General features: G+C 40.0%; 1 protein-coding gene across 1 annotated transcript in view; it reads right to left on the reverse strand.

The window, feature by feature from the left end:
• ZC2HC1A (zinc finger C2HC-type containing 1A) overlaps positions 1–14,200 on the reverse strand; it is a 34,624-nt gene extending 20,424 nt beyond the window's left edge. The window contains exons 1-4 of the mRNA XM_086884197.1: positions 14,030–14,200; positions 2,462–2,535; positions 1,630–1,746; positions 1,291–1,426 (exon numbers count right to left, since the gene is read on the reverse strand). Coding sequence (XP_086740323.1) covers positions 1,291–1,426; positions 1,630–1,746; positions 2,462–2,535; positions 14,030–14,045 — 343 coding nt within the window. The 5' untranslated portion in view covers positions 14,046–14,200. The remainder of the gene's footprint in view (positions 1–1,290; positions 1,427–1,629; positions 1,747–2,461; positions 2,536–14,029) is intronic.
• Between the last annotated feature and the right edge of the window lie 804 nt (positions 14,201–15,004).

Here is a 15,004-nt window from a genome sequence, read left to right on the forward strand (position 1 = left end):
GCAATACTGGTCATTTGCCAGCTCAGAGCAGTTAAGTAGAAAATATAAATATGAGACTCTTTCCATTAAAAGGAAAAAGACTCGCTGTTTGTTAGAAACAAGCATGCCCAAGACAGAGCTGAGTAGGAGAGGATACACTCATGGTACATTCACAATCCTACATGAAAAGTGGAAAAGGAGCATAAGTAGCTGCTCCTGCTCTATTTGTGAGAAGAGTATCCACTGATCATTTTGTGCACGGTCTCTTCATTCCTGGTTTCCTCTTCCTAAGTCCTACCCACTGCAGCAGAAGAAGCCAGGATACTAAAACTAGGTAGATTATAGTTATGCTATATAGATTATTAATTATTCTTTTCATGATCAATCCTTGTGATTCTTATCCACAGCATTTGCTATTGGCTTTAAGATGGTTTTACTTTTTAAAATTAGCTATATGGCCTTTCAAGATTGTGAGTACAGAATGCTACATAATACGGCCTCTTAGAGTGAATGCATAATTACAATCCTAATACTGAACTAACACATCTTCTGTAAAGAAACAGGGTAGGAAACACCTCATATCCTCACTTGACCATAGACAGACAGAAGCAAACACATGTTTTTTCCCAATCTTTCTGAAAAAAAAAGCCAATGAGCTAATCAAATGGTTTAGCTCTTAGGACAAGAGGAAGAAATATATTTTTCAATCTATGACCATATCCCAGAAGTTAAATGAAAAGTGTATTTCCTTCTCATTCACATCAGACTGCTTGAACACTTTATCCAGTCTCAGTTTGAAGGTACCAAAGGTCATGCTAATAATACAAACTCCACACATCTCACATACGTAAAACCAAACTACATGAAGCATTAAGGCATACACTGCAATACATGAAAACAAATATGAATTCAGCAAGAAATGGGAGAGGTTACATTTGAAAAACACAAAAGTGCATTCCCACGACGTAAATATGTTGTGGGTCACAGCCAATCAAAAAGGCAGCCTGCTATTTCTGAGCTTTCTGAGCTCACTGCTGTGAGCACAAACAGGGCATTAAAACAACTTGACCAGCCTATGGTTTACAAGGCAGTAGCAGGCTGCGAGTTGGCCCCAGCTATCTTTCAACACGTTAAAAACAAAGCTACACAGATTGTGAGCCAACCAGACACAAAGTAACAACCCAGAATCTGCACCGGGATAATAAGTCATCTTCAGGAACTTGTGAATTCTGTATTCCAACAAATTCCTTTTCAATTCAAATTTCTACATATTAACTCAAAGTCTCTAAGGAACTTGACTGTTTTACATACCAGGGTCATATGATGGTGGAGGTGGTGGAGGGAGTTTTCCACCATCTTTAAGATTAAGTCCTTTGGCTGCTCGTATAGTTGCTATAAATTCCTCATGCTTTCGTCTCCAGTTAGAAGGTTTTTTGGGTGGTTCTGGCTAAGAGGCAAAAAAGAAAGTTCTGTATATCTGAAGCTTTTATTTGAAACTAAGTATGCACCTTATTTTAGCACATAACATCATAGATTTCTTCCAAATTTTAGTTGGTCTAATTAACACGAATTTCCAGCAGAAATAAGCGTTATTAAAGTTCATATATAGTAAGCCTAAAATGCTCAAAATCAGAGTAAATTATAACATACCCGTGGCTTAAGAGGTTTTACTGTGGGAATGTCAGTTCCTTCTGCTCTCTGTCGGCTGGAATCGAATGTCTTCCTTTTCTTGGCAGAAGTTTTTTGGCAAATAGGTCCATGTTTTTTCTATAAGCAGAAGCAAATTAAAAGAATACAGAACTTACTTTTAAAAATAGAAGTTATTAACACATTATTTCCCTCTTTCTTGATATAAAAATTAGCTAAAAAAGCCCCAACTCCTGATAAATAAGCTCGGGCTGTTTTTACTTAAACATTTATGTCAGCTGCTGCCTTTAAAACAGAACTACAGGAATTCACGCATGTGTATACAGTCACAAAAACATGGGTGGTAATGAAGAAGAAAAGCAGAAGGCGTCTATATTTGCTCCTTGCATGTACAAAATTGATGATAGGTAGGTAGCTTTTGCATTGAGTGGCAAAACATATCACAGGTGTCTGAAATTCATATTCACATTTAATGAGAGACCGACTTCTATTAACAATGGAGAAGTGAGTTTTGGAGATGGCTAACAAAACATTTACCAGCTGAGACTTAAAACTGCAGAAGACAAGGACTGATCATGTAAACCTAGAAAAGATGCTTTTAGAGGCATGTATTTTAGAAAATCATGGGATCTTAAAATAAAATTAGATCCCTTCTAAGGAGCTTCAAACCTGAGACAACTGGAATCAGTAACTGGGGGAGGGAAAAAAACCAAAACCAAAACCCCTACCAAAACAAAGCACCTAGATCTATTTTATTTAGCTATATTGAGCACTGCTTAACTTGCTTATCAACTTATCAAATCTAAAAGCAAATCTAAAAGCTCACACCACTTACCAGCGCTGCTGGAAAGAAAGTTCTTCCACAAATCTTACATGGCAACAGGTCTCCAGTTTGCACTGTAACCTCACCTTAAAAAAACCAACATATTTCTTTAAGAAAATTTGATTAAATCAATAACAAAACATTATTTCATAAATGCTAACCTCATATACATTTAGCCATAATAAGAGTTGTTACTGTAAAAGTATACATCCTTTGACTTGTGCAGAGACTATACAGATGAGAAAGGCAAAAATATACCTAAGTCCTTATGCACTTTTGGAAGTTGTCAGGCCCAGCAACACATCACCAGCAATTCTGTTTATTTAAAATACGTAATTCCACTCCCTGAAAAGGATGCATATCAATATACAAATAAAAAAATCCCCTGTGAGTTCCAATGACTGCTCAAATACACACCAAGAATAAAGCTATTTAGTGGGTATTTCTGTGTCTTTGGAAGAGATCAAATTTAGTGTCAAATACAGAAAAGTGACATTCCATCATTTATTTTGCTCTACTAAGTTAAACTATTCCACTTTCTCATATGAAAACATTCTGGAATGCTATTTTTAGTATATATTTAGTTCAGATTATTACTGATGGTTTGCAGAAGTATTTCTGATGTTGCTATTCAAGCATTGGTAAAAAAAATGTAAACAGCATATTTGACATACAGCAGATCCACAGAACCAGACAAAAGACCAACAAGTCGAAGTATCAAGGCCTATGCAAGCAAATATATTCATAATGCATATGCAACAGAATTCATATATGCATTATGCAACAGAACTGTAGCAGAGATGAAAAACTCCAGGGTTTCCCAGCAGAAGGCATCTATTATATCTAGTACTACACCAGAGGAATACAGGGATATTTTTATATCACGTACACATCAAGAAAGAGGCAGTAAATTTGGATTCTGTTTGAGACTTACTAGTAGCTTTCTCCGTACTCAATCTGACTATTGCAGACAATACAACTGTCTCTATTTACACCACATTAAAATAAAACCACTTTGAACTGACTTGTATTTTAGGCAAAGCAGCATCTTAAACTAACAGAGTCATCAACACAGCAGTGTTCAATGATTTGGTCAGCTTTTGTTTCTGGTTTCCCAGTGGAAAACTGTTTTCCATCTAAACATACATACTTGCTAACTTAAGTGCATGACCAGTCCTAAAAAATGAATAATTTAATTAAATACTTCAAAGCAAACAGAGAGATTCAGGCAGCCATAGTTCCCACTGAAAACTATTTTTGCCCAAATGCAAAGATTAAAACTGAGTAAGATCTTTATTACCAATTAGCAATTTTTGTCTATTTCTGATTTTTTCAATTATTTAAAGCAAAGTCACTCCCAGTATATAACTGCATACAATGTATTAGTTGTATGAACATACTATGGAACACAATGCATTTTAAGAATGCATTTTAAAAATCACATGAAAAGTACAGTTTAAAACATTTAGCTCATACCTTTAAGTAATTTATATCCCTTTTCCATGTAGACATGAATAAGCCTGTCCTTACCACAGCACAGCAACACTGCACTGACAGTAACCAAGTTTTACAAATGAAAGTCATAATCAAGCTTCCTTTTGTGCCATATAAATATCTGTGCATTTAGATGTACACAAGTAAGAGAAGTAGGAAAAATGCAAAACATACAGATAAATCTTGTTTTTTTTCTATTCTTGAATTTGAATTATACTTGAATGCTATGAAGATTTACTAGGAACTTATTTTTTTTTACTCCATTTTTTTACTCTATTATTTTTTCAAACTCTATTTTAAAAAATTATGTCCAAAAATTTTTCCATAGGTCTGTTTTCATAAACCCACAAGCCTGAGCACCTGAACACTGGTACATAGCTTAGATGGCTGGGAACCTGCCCTCACCACTGATCTGAAGGGTAAGCAGCAATGGCTGTAACCTTTTCTCAATTACTCCACTCAAAAATACAAGATACCCATAGATTTCTTTATTTCATAACTTCATTCTTCAGAGTCCCTACCACTCTTAATGATGATAAACTACATCACTCAAAGTGAGCAAACTCACTTTTGCTAAAGAGTTCAACTTCTTTTTATAACATCATTCTGATATAACCCTCAGCTTTGCAAAAACAAGTGAGAAGCATTTCCCAAAAATATGAAGCGACGCTGTTTGTGTCTTCAATAAATTAGCTGAAACAAATCAGAATTAGGGATCTTGACATAAGGTATACAGTATATGATTAGGAATTTGTCAGAGAATTCTTTCAAAGAGCTTCCCTAGTAAAAGAAGCTTCATGTCTCGCTGTTTTCTTCTGTGTTCACTGAATTCCAGAATTTGAGCTGCTGTTTAAACTCCACCTTAAAAGAAGCAGACTTGATAGCTGCTCACCTGAATGAGCAAAATTTACATACAGCATACCTAAGCACATGGAATGCCAATTACCACTTAGTGCAGCTACAGTTACAGAGCTGGATTTCCTTACAGCATTCCCACTCTCCTCTGTTGCTGGCAGGTAATCACATCTGCCCAGAGCTATTTCTACTGCCAACAGCTCCTGTGTAACACAAATCACTGACCAAAACCACATAAGGAAGTAATTTAAAAAAAAATTAAAGTTCCTGAAGTTTTGTTGAAAATGGGAAGCCAAGTGTCCTTCATATTTGCACACTCACCCCTTCAGCTACTTAATTCCTCTGTGATTTCCCCATTTTTAAAGTTATAAAAACCCCAACACCAAACAAACCAAAACCACAAAACCCTAACATTTCTTTCTAGGAGTCCAGAAGTCTTCCGTTACAGAAGGGTTAGCAATGTTATTCACATGAAATCTGATAACTTAAAAGTAAGACATGGGAGTAAAATTCTGAAAGTTGCAATTGAGTTAGTTTTGGCTTTGTTTTGTTTATTTTTTTAAAAGACATTAATGTGCAATATCTACTGCAATTATTTTCCTGAAAGAAGTTAACCTAAATGGTTTTTAATTTGGGATGCACCGTGGGGAGGAGGTTAAAAAAAAAAAAAAAAATGGAACACCAATTAGGAAACAGGAGGAGGATATGCTTGACAAAATGGTCTGAGAATAGAAATTGGTAGCAAGATGGTTTCATGGCAATTTTCTTCAGTCTGTAAATTTAGCATCAATGCAAGACTTCTTTTTAAAATAATTTTGGTTATATAGCCACAGAAAACCCAAGATCCAGCAGCTACAATTCTTTTCCTTTTTACCAACTTTAATACCACTAACTACCAGTGGTTTAGATGCTTGTATTAAACATGAATGTAGTTAACTTGGAGAAGGGCTGAAATAATTATTACTGCTTATCTAATCAAAACACATATAGAGAAAAGATAAGTATGATAAAAATTGTTATGCAAATACCACAGAAGTGGTATTTAGTGGAAGTGATGCCAGAACTATGATACAGAGCTTTACATCCTATTCTAGTGCCTCCCTGAGACCAAGTCTCAAACAAAAACACAGTGTACAACCTAGTATGATGCTGGGTATCTGACCTAACCAGATTGGAAGCTTATTAGCGGGACTACAATAATCTTATAATTCATGTTTGTAAACTGCCCCTGTCAGGGCTCTTCTTCCTCCAGTTACTTCCAAATCACTGGGTTTATACCTACACAAGTCATTGCACATGTTCCTTCTGAGTATGGTTACAGTAGAGTTACCTATACTTTCTGGTCTTGAAGTTAAGAGTTTAGTTGTAAAGTCTGTGTGGACCACTAAGGCTGGCAGTACAGCTTTACAGTCTCCAGTTGTATCATGGTGCTTTCAACATAGGTAAGTTTAGACTTCCCTGAAACTTAAATTTCAAGGGAACAACTTATTTCTTTCTCTCCTCTCATTCAAATACCACAATTGATTTACAGCAAAAAGGGCAAGCTGCCAGTTCTCAGCTTATCTTTCTCAGTACAATGAGTGGACCCACCAATCCATACAAGCTTGATCTGACACAGTCAGCCATAGCACTTGTTCTTGCTGTCATGTTTACAGATAAAGCAGTTGTGTAAACAGACTTCACTCCTAGAGGGAGCAAAACCCTTCAGTACTGCTGAATAACTTAAGTTTTGTTACACTTTTCTCTTTTGGAGAGCTCTATATACCCAAGTATGTGGGTGCATTTAGACAGGAACTGCAGAAACAAGATTGCACTTTGCAATAGTATTTCATCATGTTGTAAAATCTGACTGCCCTTCAAAACCTTCTATTTATTTAGAGCAGTGACAGTATTTAGGCCAGAAAACTGTGATAATCAGAATCATCAAGCCTCTCTGAATTCAAACATGCTGAAACACCTTGGTACAATTCCCAGCTTTGGGACTAGGTACCTATTTGAAGCCAGCAAGTAATCTCCAAGTGTTGAAAGTTATCACCTGAAGAGGGCTAGCCAAATTCTTCTGTAAAACTGTATTCATTGCTTTTAGCATAACTCCATTCTCATCTCCAAAAGCAAGGTATTTGTCACTTAAGAGTTCCACAGATTTATGGTACAATAAAAAAATGCTGTTCATACCCCACAGCAGTTAGAATCTGCATCATCAAGCCACAGCATCTGGTTCTCAGTCTCTAACATATGGCAAATAATCAATATTGACTGCGTTATATTTTTTTAGTCAATGCACTAACTAACCACAGCCTAACCAATGGCAAATACTGCAAGCAAGAGCCTCCTAATAATTATACCAATGTAGTGACACAGGTAGGGAACACTTCACAGAATCACAGAATGGTTTGGGTTGGAAGGGTACCTTGAAGATCATCTAGTTCTAACCCCCTCTTGTGGGTAAGAACACCTTCAACACCTTGCACAGACCATTGAACGTTTCTTGAAATTAGAGCATTAATTTTTAAAATTTAAAGCATTAATTTTTAAAAGCAGCTTTGAAGATAATTAAATAACATAATGGAAACATGAATGTATCAAAGCAGGAAAAAAATATTCCAATAATGGTCAAAGTTTTGCAAATTTGTACTATTTTGCCAAAAGGAATTTTGAAATGAAAATGTAAGTAAGGCAAATACAGTGATTATAATTCTTAACAACAGGCAGTATTTGCCATACTTTGGTCAAGCCTGCTTGATAAATGATGTGTGCATGTTTTACCCCACCAAACACATCCCTTTTCACCTGTGCTATTCTGCAGTTTGCAGGAAAGAGACAAAGGAAGAGGAAATCACAGTGAGCTCTGCCTCTTAGTATTAAACCACTCAAATACTTTGAAATTTTTAAGTAGGTAAGTTTTCACGATTATCTGACAAATAGCAGATCAATCTACTTTTATCTATCTACTCCCAATTTTATAGAAAAGCCTTATGAATTCTCCTGTACTCCTGTATTGGCAATCCTGTATAAACCTGTCAATTCTGCTTCCAAAAGATAACACAAAGCACTGTAGCATCCATTCCTTCAAGCTGAAAAGTCTTTCATAGTACTTCTACACATTTTTATATCAGCCTTTCAGTCTGACAATGAAAATGCATTATATTTGTCAAAAACCATGTTACTGCACTGAACATGAATGAGTCTGATGATGGTGAATTTCGTCTGCATTCCTTGAAAATAACACATCAAGGCGAGACCCACTGCCTCAAAGTGACAGCCTGGAGGAGGATTCTATATACTTTTTTGGTGACTGAGAAATGAATTCCATGCAGTCAAGAATGACTGTAACAGCAGCACACACAACTCACATCATGGTGTACTCCCTTTTACTACAACTGTCTGTCCTTCTTTGCTTCCTTCCTCATATGAAGCATAACTTTTAATGTGAAAACATGTAATGTGTGTCACATTACACATCCTTAAAAATAACCAGCTCTCTCTACGGCCATATCTCATGGGACTCTTGCAAGCAGATCCCTAAAGTCACAGCCTGCTCTCCTGAACTATGATGTCCTGCTATTCACCCAGCTCCCTCCTCTCAGGATCTTGAATTCAACCATCCTACAGTCACTGGAGGAAAGGCTGCCCCTGGCCTTTACATCTCACGTGTCTGTACACATGAAATATTGCAGGACTGCCTCCCCTTGTCAGGTCCTTGATCACCTGGGTCAGGAATTTGTCATCAGTGCATACCAGAAGCCTCCTAGCTGCTTGCAGCTTGCTGATTTGTCCCTCCAGCAGATTAAAGTCTCTTCAGAAGTTGAAGTCTCTCATGAGGACCAAGGCCTGTGAATCCTCCCAATTATGGGGGAGACCTCATATTTTTCCTGATAAGTGGGTTTTAGCAGACAGCCAAAACAGCTTTTCCCACACTGGTCTGCCTGCTAACCCTGATTCATACTCCCCCAGGTGGTTCTACAGCAAAGCTCCATTGCATTCTCACTGCTCTCTCACATAAAGGGCAACTTCCCCCCCTTGCAGTCCAGCTGGTTCTTCCTGAAGAGCCTGTACTCATCCAGCACAGCACTGCAGTCCTGTGAGCTGTCCTACCACCTACACATGATTCCAACTTGATTCTAGCCCTGCAACACAGCGCAGACCTCCAATTCCTCCCATTTGTTCCTGTACTGAGTGTTAATGTACAGTTATTCTAGAAAGTCACTCAGTTATGATGGCCATCCAGAAAAATTCATTAAACCTTTCCCTGCAAAGCCTATGGAAATGTAACTAAACCAAAGGCAAACAAGCAGCAGTATTTGATTGATCTGAATTCCAGATGCATCATCTAGCCTTCTATTAACAAGCTTTAAGTTCAACCAGAAGCACTAGGAAGCATGTGACCTGCAAAACCCATGTAAATGTTCTGCTTTGGCATCAAAAGCACACTGTTCTCCTGTGTTTGGCTACAGGCACTGTGATGATTCTGAGGGCAGTCAGGCAAAGACTTGCCTTCTCACACCAGCCTTAAACCAGGACTGTTTTGCAACAGTGATCCCAAAAACAAATCTGGGCTCATGCATTCTACAACACAAGTGTAATTGGACACAGCAACCCCATCCTAAATCAGAAACTTAACTGGCAAAAAATAATGTTTTAAAAACCCCTGATAATAAACTTAATTTATAATATATTGAATCCTGGTTTGCCTCTCCCTCAGGATTTCTTTACAAAGTAAGCCCACTCCTCAGCTGCTCTGGTGAAGTGCTTACCACACTCCTGAAACCAGGTTTCACTGAAATGCAACACCTGCTTTTGAAGACAACCACACTGTGTTGTGTGCAGGTAAAACACTTTCATCTTTCCACTATATTCAACCAATTGAAGTCAATTAGTAGCTCAATCAAGCTTCTGCAATTAAAGTTAAAAATGCAAGAAATCTAAAAAAAAATATAGAACAGGGTATAAAATCTGTTAGCTCTAAGATACTGAAAAAAATAACCTGAAACCTTGAAATTCCTGCCTACACACATTCTTGTCTACTTCCTCTCCTTTAAAGTTGAAACATATTCTGGTAGTACACTACCCCATATCATATCAGCCTGAACTCAGCTTTTGGGATTGTTCCTTACGAAAAAATAACCAGTATTTAAAAAAAAACACGACATGATGACTTAAAAAAGAGTAAATACATTGACCAGCTATAGAGTGTCAAATTTAGATCACTTAATAGAGGTGCAAGTATGCCCAGTAAAGCATCAGTTCAGTGCAAAGACACATTTATCATTGTGTTTTAATGGCTACCAGAGACAAATAACTTATTAGAAATTATATACATTAATATTAGTTCTGCATTTCAATCTTTAACAGTTTCCAAGTTGCTGTTTTAAGAACAGTGTACAATAAAATTAATTCCTTCTTTTGTGGGACAAAAGATACACCTATTAAAAAATAAAAGCTGAAATCTGAAGTCAAATGGAGCTAAAGAAAACGACCACCGAAGTAAGGAAGCTGCTGCATGGATCCAGTGGGGCAAGACAAAGATCAACTCTAAAAGGAAAAGAAAACTCACATTATTTTTGCTTTTCTACATAATTTTCTACACTATTAGGGAGAAAAATAAGATTGGGCATTCAGAAATCCTGACAAAACAAGAATAAGCACTTGCTCTCAAGAGTCACACTACTAACATAAAACCCCAAAGGAGAGATCTTGCGCTGTTAGGGGTGGAGCAGGGCATCTCAGACACTCGCCATGCCATGGCAGGGTCCAGGGACAAATGCCAGCTCCCAGCAATAGATGCTGTACAGAGATGTCGAGGACACACCCAGACTGCTCAGTGCAGTCCCTCCGCAGATCCACAAGGCAAAGCTCTGGGTTTGACACTGCAAGCTATTTCCTGAGCCATCACCCCCTTCCAGCCACAATCAGCCTTCTCTGGCTGCTCGTGTGTGGGGCTGGGCAAGCGCTGCCATGACCTGCCACAGAGAGCTGGAGTTCTGCCCTGGGACACAGCTGCCCCTCTGCCCCTTATTCCTTAGGCTGGGATGGGCTGTGAACAAGTGTGGGAAGCGGCATTTAGTTGGCTCAAGCAGCTGTTGTCGGCATCCTCCCAGAAAAAACAACAGACTGGAGAGAAGCTGATCAAACACCACCACTGGACTGCTCCAGCTTAAATGAAGTCAGGAATTCAGTGCTTGGCTCCATCTCGCTCAAGCAAAACAGAGGGCAACAAACACACCAGTGTGACAGCTTTTTTCTTGATATCCAGCAGTGAAAGCAACAACAACATGTTAATCCATCAAAAACGGTCCTGAGATTCAGCACGTGGTGAACTACTCATGAACAGTTTTAATCTCACCTTAGAGATCACTACACTGTCAGACAGAGACAGTCTATTGCTCTATTTTCATCTGTAAGTTAAATGAAAATTGAAGAACAGCTGCAAAGTAACAAATGCTAGTGACTTTAGACTTAATATCAGGTTTGTCACCTCTAATGACAAGCATGATCTCATTACATTTACAAAACTTTAAAGGTACAAATTTAACTCAGTCTAGTAATATAATAATACTGACAAAAAATAACCTCATAGAGCAACAGCCTTAAAGAAGCAACAAAAGTAAATTTTAGAATAAACTTTTAAGTGACATAGAAACCTACTTTGTCATTTCACTGAACATTTAAACTTGCACATAGTGAGAAAATGCAACTGTGACACTTTAAATATTATTTAGCTTTTTAAATGTCATTAATGCAGTTCCACATGCCAAATATTACACATTCATCTCTCCACTTTTTGGAAAGGATCATGTTAAACTGGGTAGAGATCTTTCTTATAAATAGCATGCTTATATAAACCAAAGTAAAACAGATCTTTCATCTATAATGCTGATCTTCAGCCAAGCAAAAGCACCAGCTTCTGAGGCTGGAAAGTCCAGGACAAGCATCTTGAGCCTGAGAGGGTCTTCTACCATCACAGACACACCAAGAGACCGCTGTCAAGAGATAAAGTCCTGCGCTTCCCCATAAACATGACCCTCACACACACAGCTGTCAAGCACCTACTGCACCAGTCAGCTCTGGGAAACGATTTCACTAAACACTAATATAATGAGGCAGCAGGCTGAGCCAGATTGCAGAAGCTGCCCATACTTCTGTGTCAGATGGGTATGACTGTGCAATTCCACATCCAAACATAAATTTAATCAAAGATGGCAACCAGCAATAGTAATGTAAGTTGCCAATGGAGCAATGACTGAATAAAAGCATAATACCCAATAAAATAACTTATTACTGTTGTTATTATTACTTTTGTAAATATTTTGCCTACATTTTTTTCTATCCTAGAGCAACCTTTCTACAAAAACCTAATCTGAGCCTAAGCTAATATGCATGAACAGAGACAGCTGAAACTGAAAAACTGCAGGAGCAATAATAAATAAATAAATAAATAAGAGCAAACCCACTTGCTTCAAATGTTTTGAAGCAGAAAGGGAAGAATTTTATTTTGTGGCGGTTTTTAAAGCATAAAAACATAGCACAAAATGACCCACAAAAATGCAGAAAATTGTTCTTAAGTTTCAAAAACTTCTGCATTCAAGGACGCTGGATAACAGCGTGAGATATGAGTGTTCATATGGCAAGGACAACTGGAATTCTGGAGTTTTAGACATGACTTATTTCCTGTGCTATTCTGAAATTAATCTCAAGCATTCAGAAGAATCATTTCACATGATGGAAAAAATGCTTTGACAAGCTCTAGCATTTGAAAGTGCTTTCAAGAAAAGGTTCAGTAAAACATGAGATTTCACCTATGACTTAGCAGTTCCCTTAACTCCCAGTAACTTCTGAAATACAAACAAAATAATGGTTTCATTTCCAACAAGTCAGAAATTGGACAAATTTTATGAAAAAAATCACAAATTTTTTTAGGATTCTGCTGTTGTGTCTAGATGCACTTTTCTCCTACCCCCTGTAATTAAGGTCCTAGTGCTTACACAACACAGCAAGCACAGCTGGCCTTGGTAAATCAGCACACAGCCATATCAATTGATAGATGCACTGCAGATGATGTACGGTCTCAAATGCAGTCAAATGCATAGCTTACTCAAAATTAAGGCAAGCTCTCCTGTTTTGGAGAGGTAACACACCACTGTCCTAAGAGCTGGAATGCCTGATAAGGCATTATTTGACAAACACTAAACATCTTTCAAATTTCAAAGGCATTAACAGTCAGCAAAGAATGCCGAGTGGATCAAAGAAATCTCTTGGGATTTTAACGCCAAGTTATGTCCAAATTTAGAGTCTTGATGAAGTCACTAGGCTCAAGAAGGGTCCAATTAATGTAAAATCTACTAAAGACAGAACACAAGTATTCTGTGAAAATTAATTTAGTCCTCTAACTGTTCTAGAAGGTATAAAGAACAAAGGCTAGTTTGTGCTTACTCCTATTTAAGCACTCAGTTATCTCTACAGAAGTAGAGCATGCAAGACTTAGTGACTGCGTTGTATTGCTTCTCAGAACAGGTCTGTATTTTTTTAAGTAGTATGGTTAAAGCAGCTTGCAAAAAGTAATGACAGGCCTACAAAAATGCTGTGATTGCAAGCCGTAACTTCATGAATTCCAAGCTGATATCTATGTTATGAAGGAAAACATCATCGTTGAAAATGATGTTATCATTTCAGAAAGCAAGAACGTTTTCATTAATTCAACCGCCACAGGATAAAGTTGAAAATACCCTGTCAGCAAATTCATACCTAGTTTTCTTCACCGCACTGAACATTTCCCTAGCATGATAAGCGGATCTTAACACCCACCTTAGCCATGTGTTAGCAAAAAAAGCCGGGCTCCTGGCAAAGATGCCCGCACGCTGCGCCGCACCCCGCCCGCAGGGGCCCGGCAGCGGGCTCGGAGCGCGGCCGCCGCAGGGAGGGGCCGGCAGGGCCGGTGCGGGAGCCGAGCAGCGCCCGAGACAAAGCGCAGGGAGCCCGGTCCTGCCGCCGCCCGGAGCCCCGGGCTCCGCTGCTTCTCGCCTTTGTCCGCTGTCCCTTCCCGCGGCGCTCGCCCGCCTCAGCCTCCGCCGCCCCCCGGCACTCCCGGCCGCGGGGGCTCCGCCAACGGGGAAGGCGGTGCCCAGGTCCCGCTCCCACCGCCGCCACCGCCCGAGCACGCCCCAGCCGCAACACAAAGGACTCGCCTCGCCCCGGCTGCTCCCCGGCTGCCCCGGCCCCGCCGCTGCCGCTCACCTTCCAGCCCCTCCATGGCGCGTCCCGACCGCCGGCTCGGGCTGGGCTCGGTTTCCGACCGCCGCTGCTGTGGCAACGCCGCCACCTCCCGGCCCGCCAACAACCGCCGCTCCCATTGGCCGGGCGGGCGGCCACAGCCCCGGGCGGGCGGGCGGGCGGCCTCTGCCCCCGGCACCGCCGCCGCGTCCCCGCCCGCCGCCCGCATCGCCGGCCCCGCTCCGCCTCGGCACGCCAGGGCCAGGTCACCCGCCCTTAGGCTGCGCCCCTGGTTGGGTCTCCCCAAGGGAGCAGGGCACCGGGTCGGGGCATCTCCCTGCAAAAACCAGGCGTGTTCTGACTTAGGTGCGATGTGACGGGTCCTGAAGCCCATACGTTGAGGTTATGCTGAGATCAGGACCTCCTTCCAAGAGCACTCAGGGATCTCTGGGGATCATCCAGTCCAAACCCCTGCCAAGGCAGGATCACCTATTGATACAGGAACGAGTCCAGGAGGATTTTGAATCTCTCCAGAGAGGGACGCTCCTTGACCCTCCCTGAACATGAGGGCCAAAGCGAAGCACATGGGGAGAAATGACCGTGCAGTCAACAAAGCATCCAGCATCTCTGGATGGATACGGCAGCAACCGGGGTAGTGCCAGAGACCCTCCACCCTCAGCACCCAGCAGCTGAACAGATGGGTGCTGATGTGTGGCCTTTCCCTTGCTTATGGGAAAACTAGGACAACTACAGGAAGAACACAGCAAAAGATGTTTCCAGGTTCATGTCCTGAAAATAATTGCAGCCAATGGATTCCCCCACCCTTTTTTTCCCGTTACTTTCTTAACTGAAGGAGATGCTAATATAAGATTGCTATCTTGACTGAATCTCCTGCTACAGGATAACATTTGAGTGTGGAAGTTTTTGGAAAATAGTGCTACTAAATTGCCGTTGGCTAATGAATAAAATAATGCTTGATACATATGGAAATTCTTCTGT

Source organism: Cyanistes caeruleus, chromosome 1, assembly GCF_971803275.1.
Source record: "Cyanistes caeruleus chromosome 1, bCyaCae1.hap1.1, whole genome shotgun sequence".
In the NCBI taxonomy this organism is placed as follows: domain Eukaryota; kingdom Metazoa; phylum Chordata; class Aves; order Passeriformes; family Paridae; genus Cyanistes; species Cyanistes caeruleus.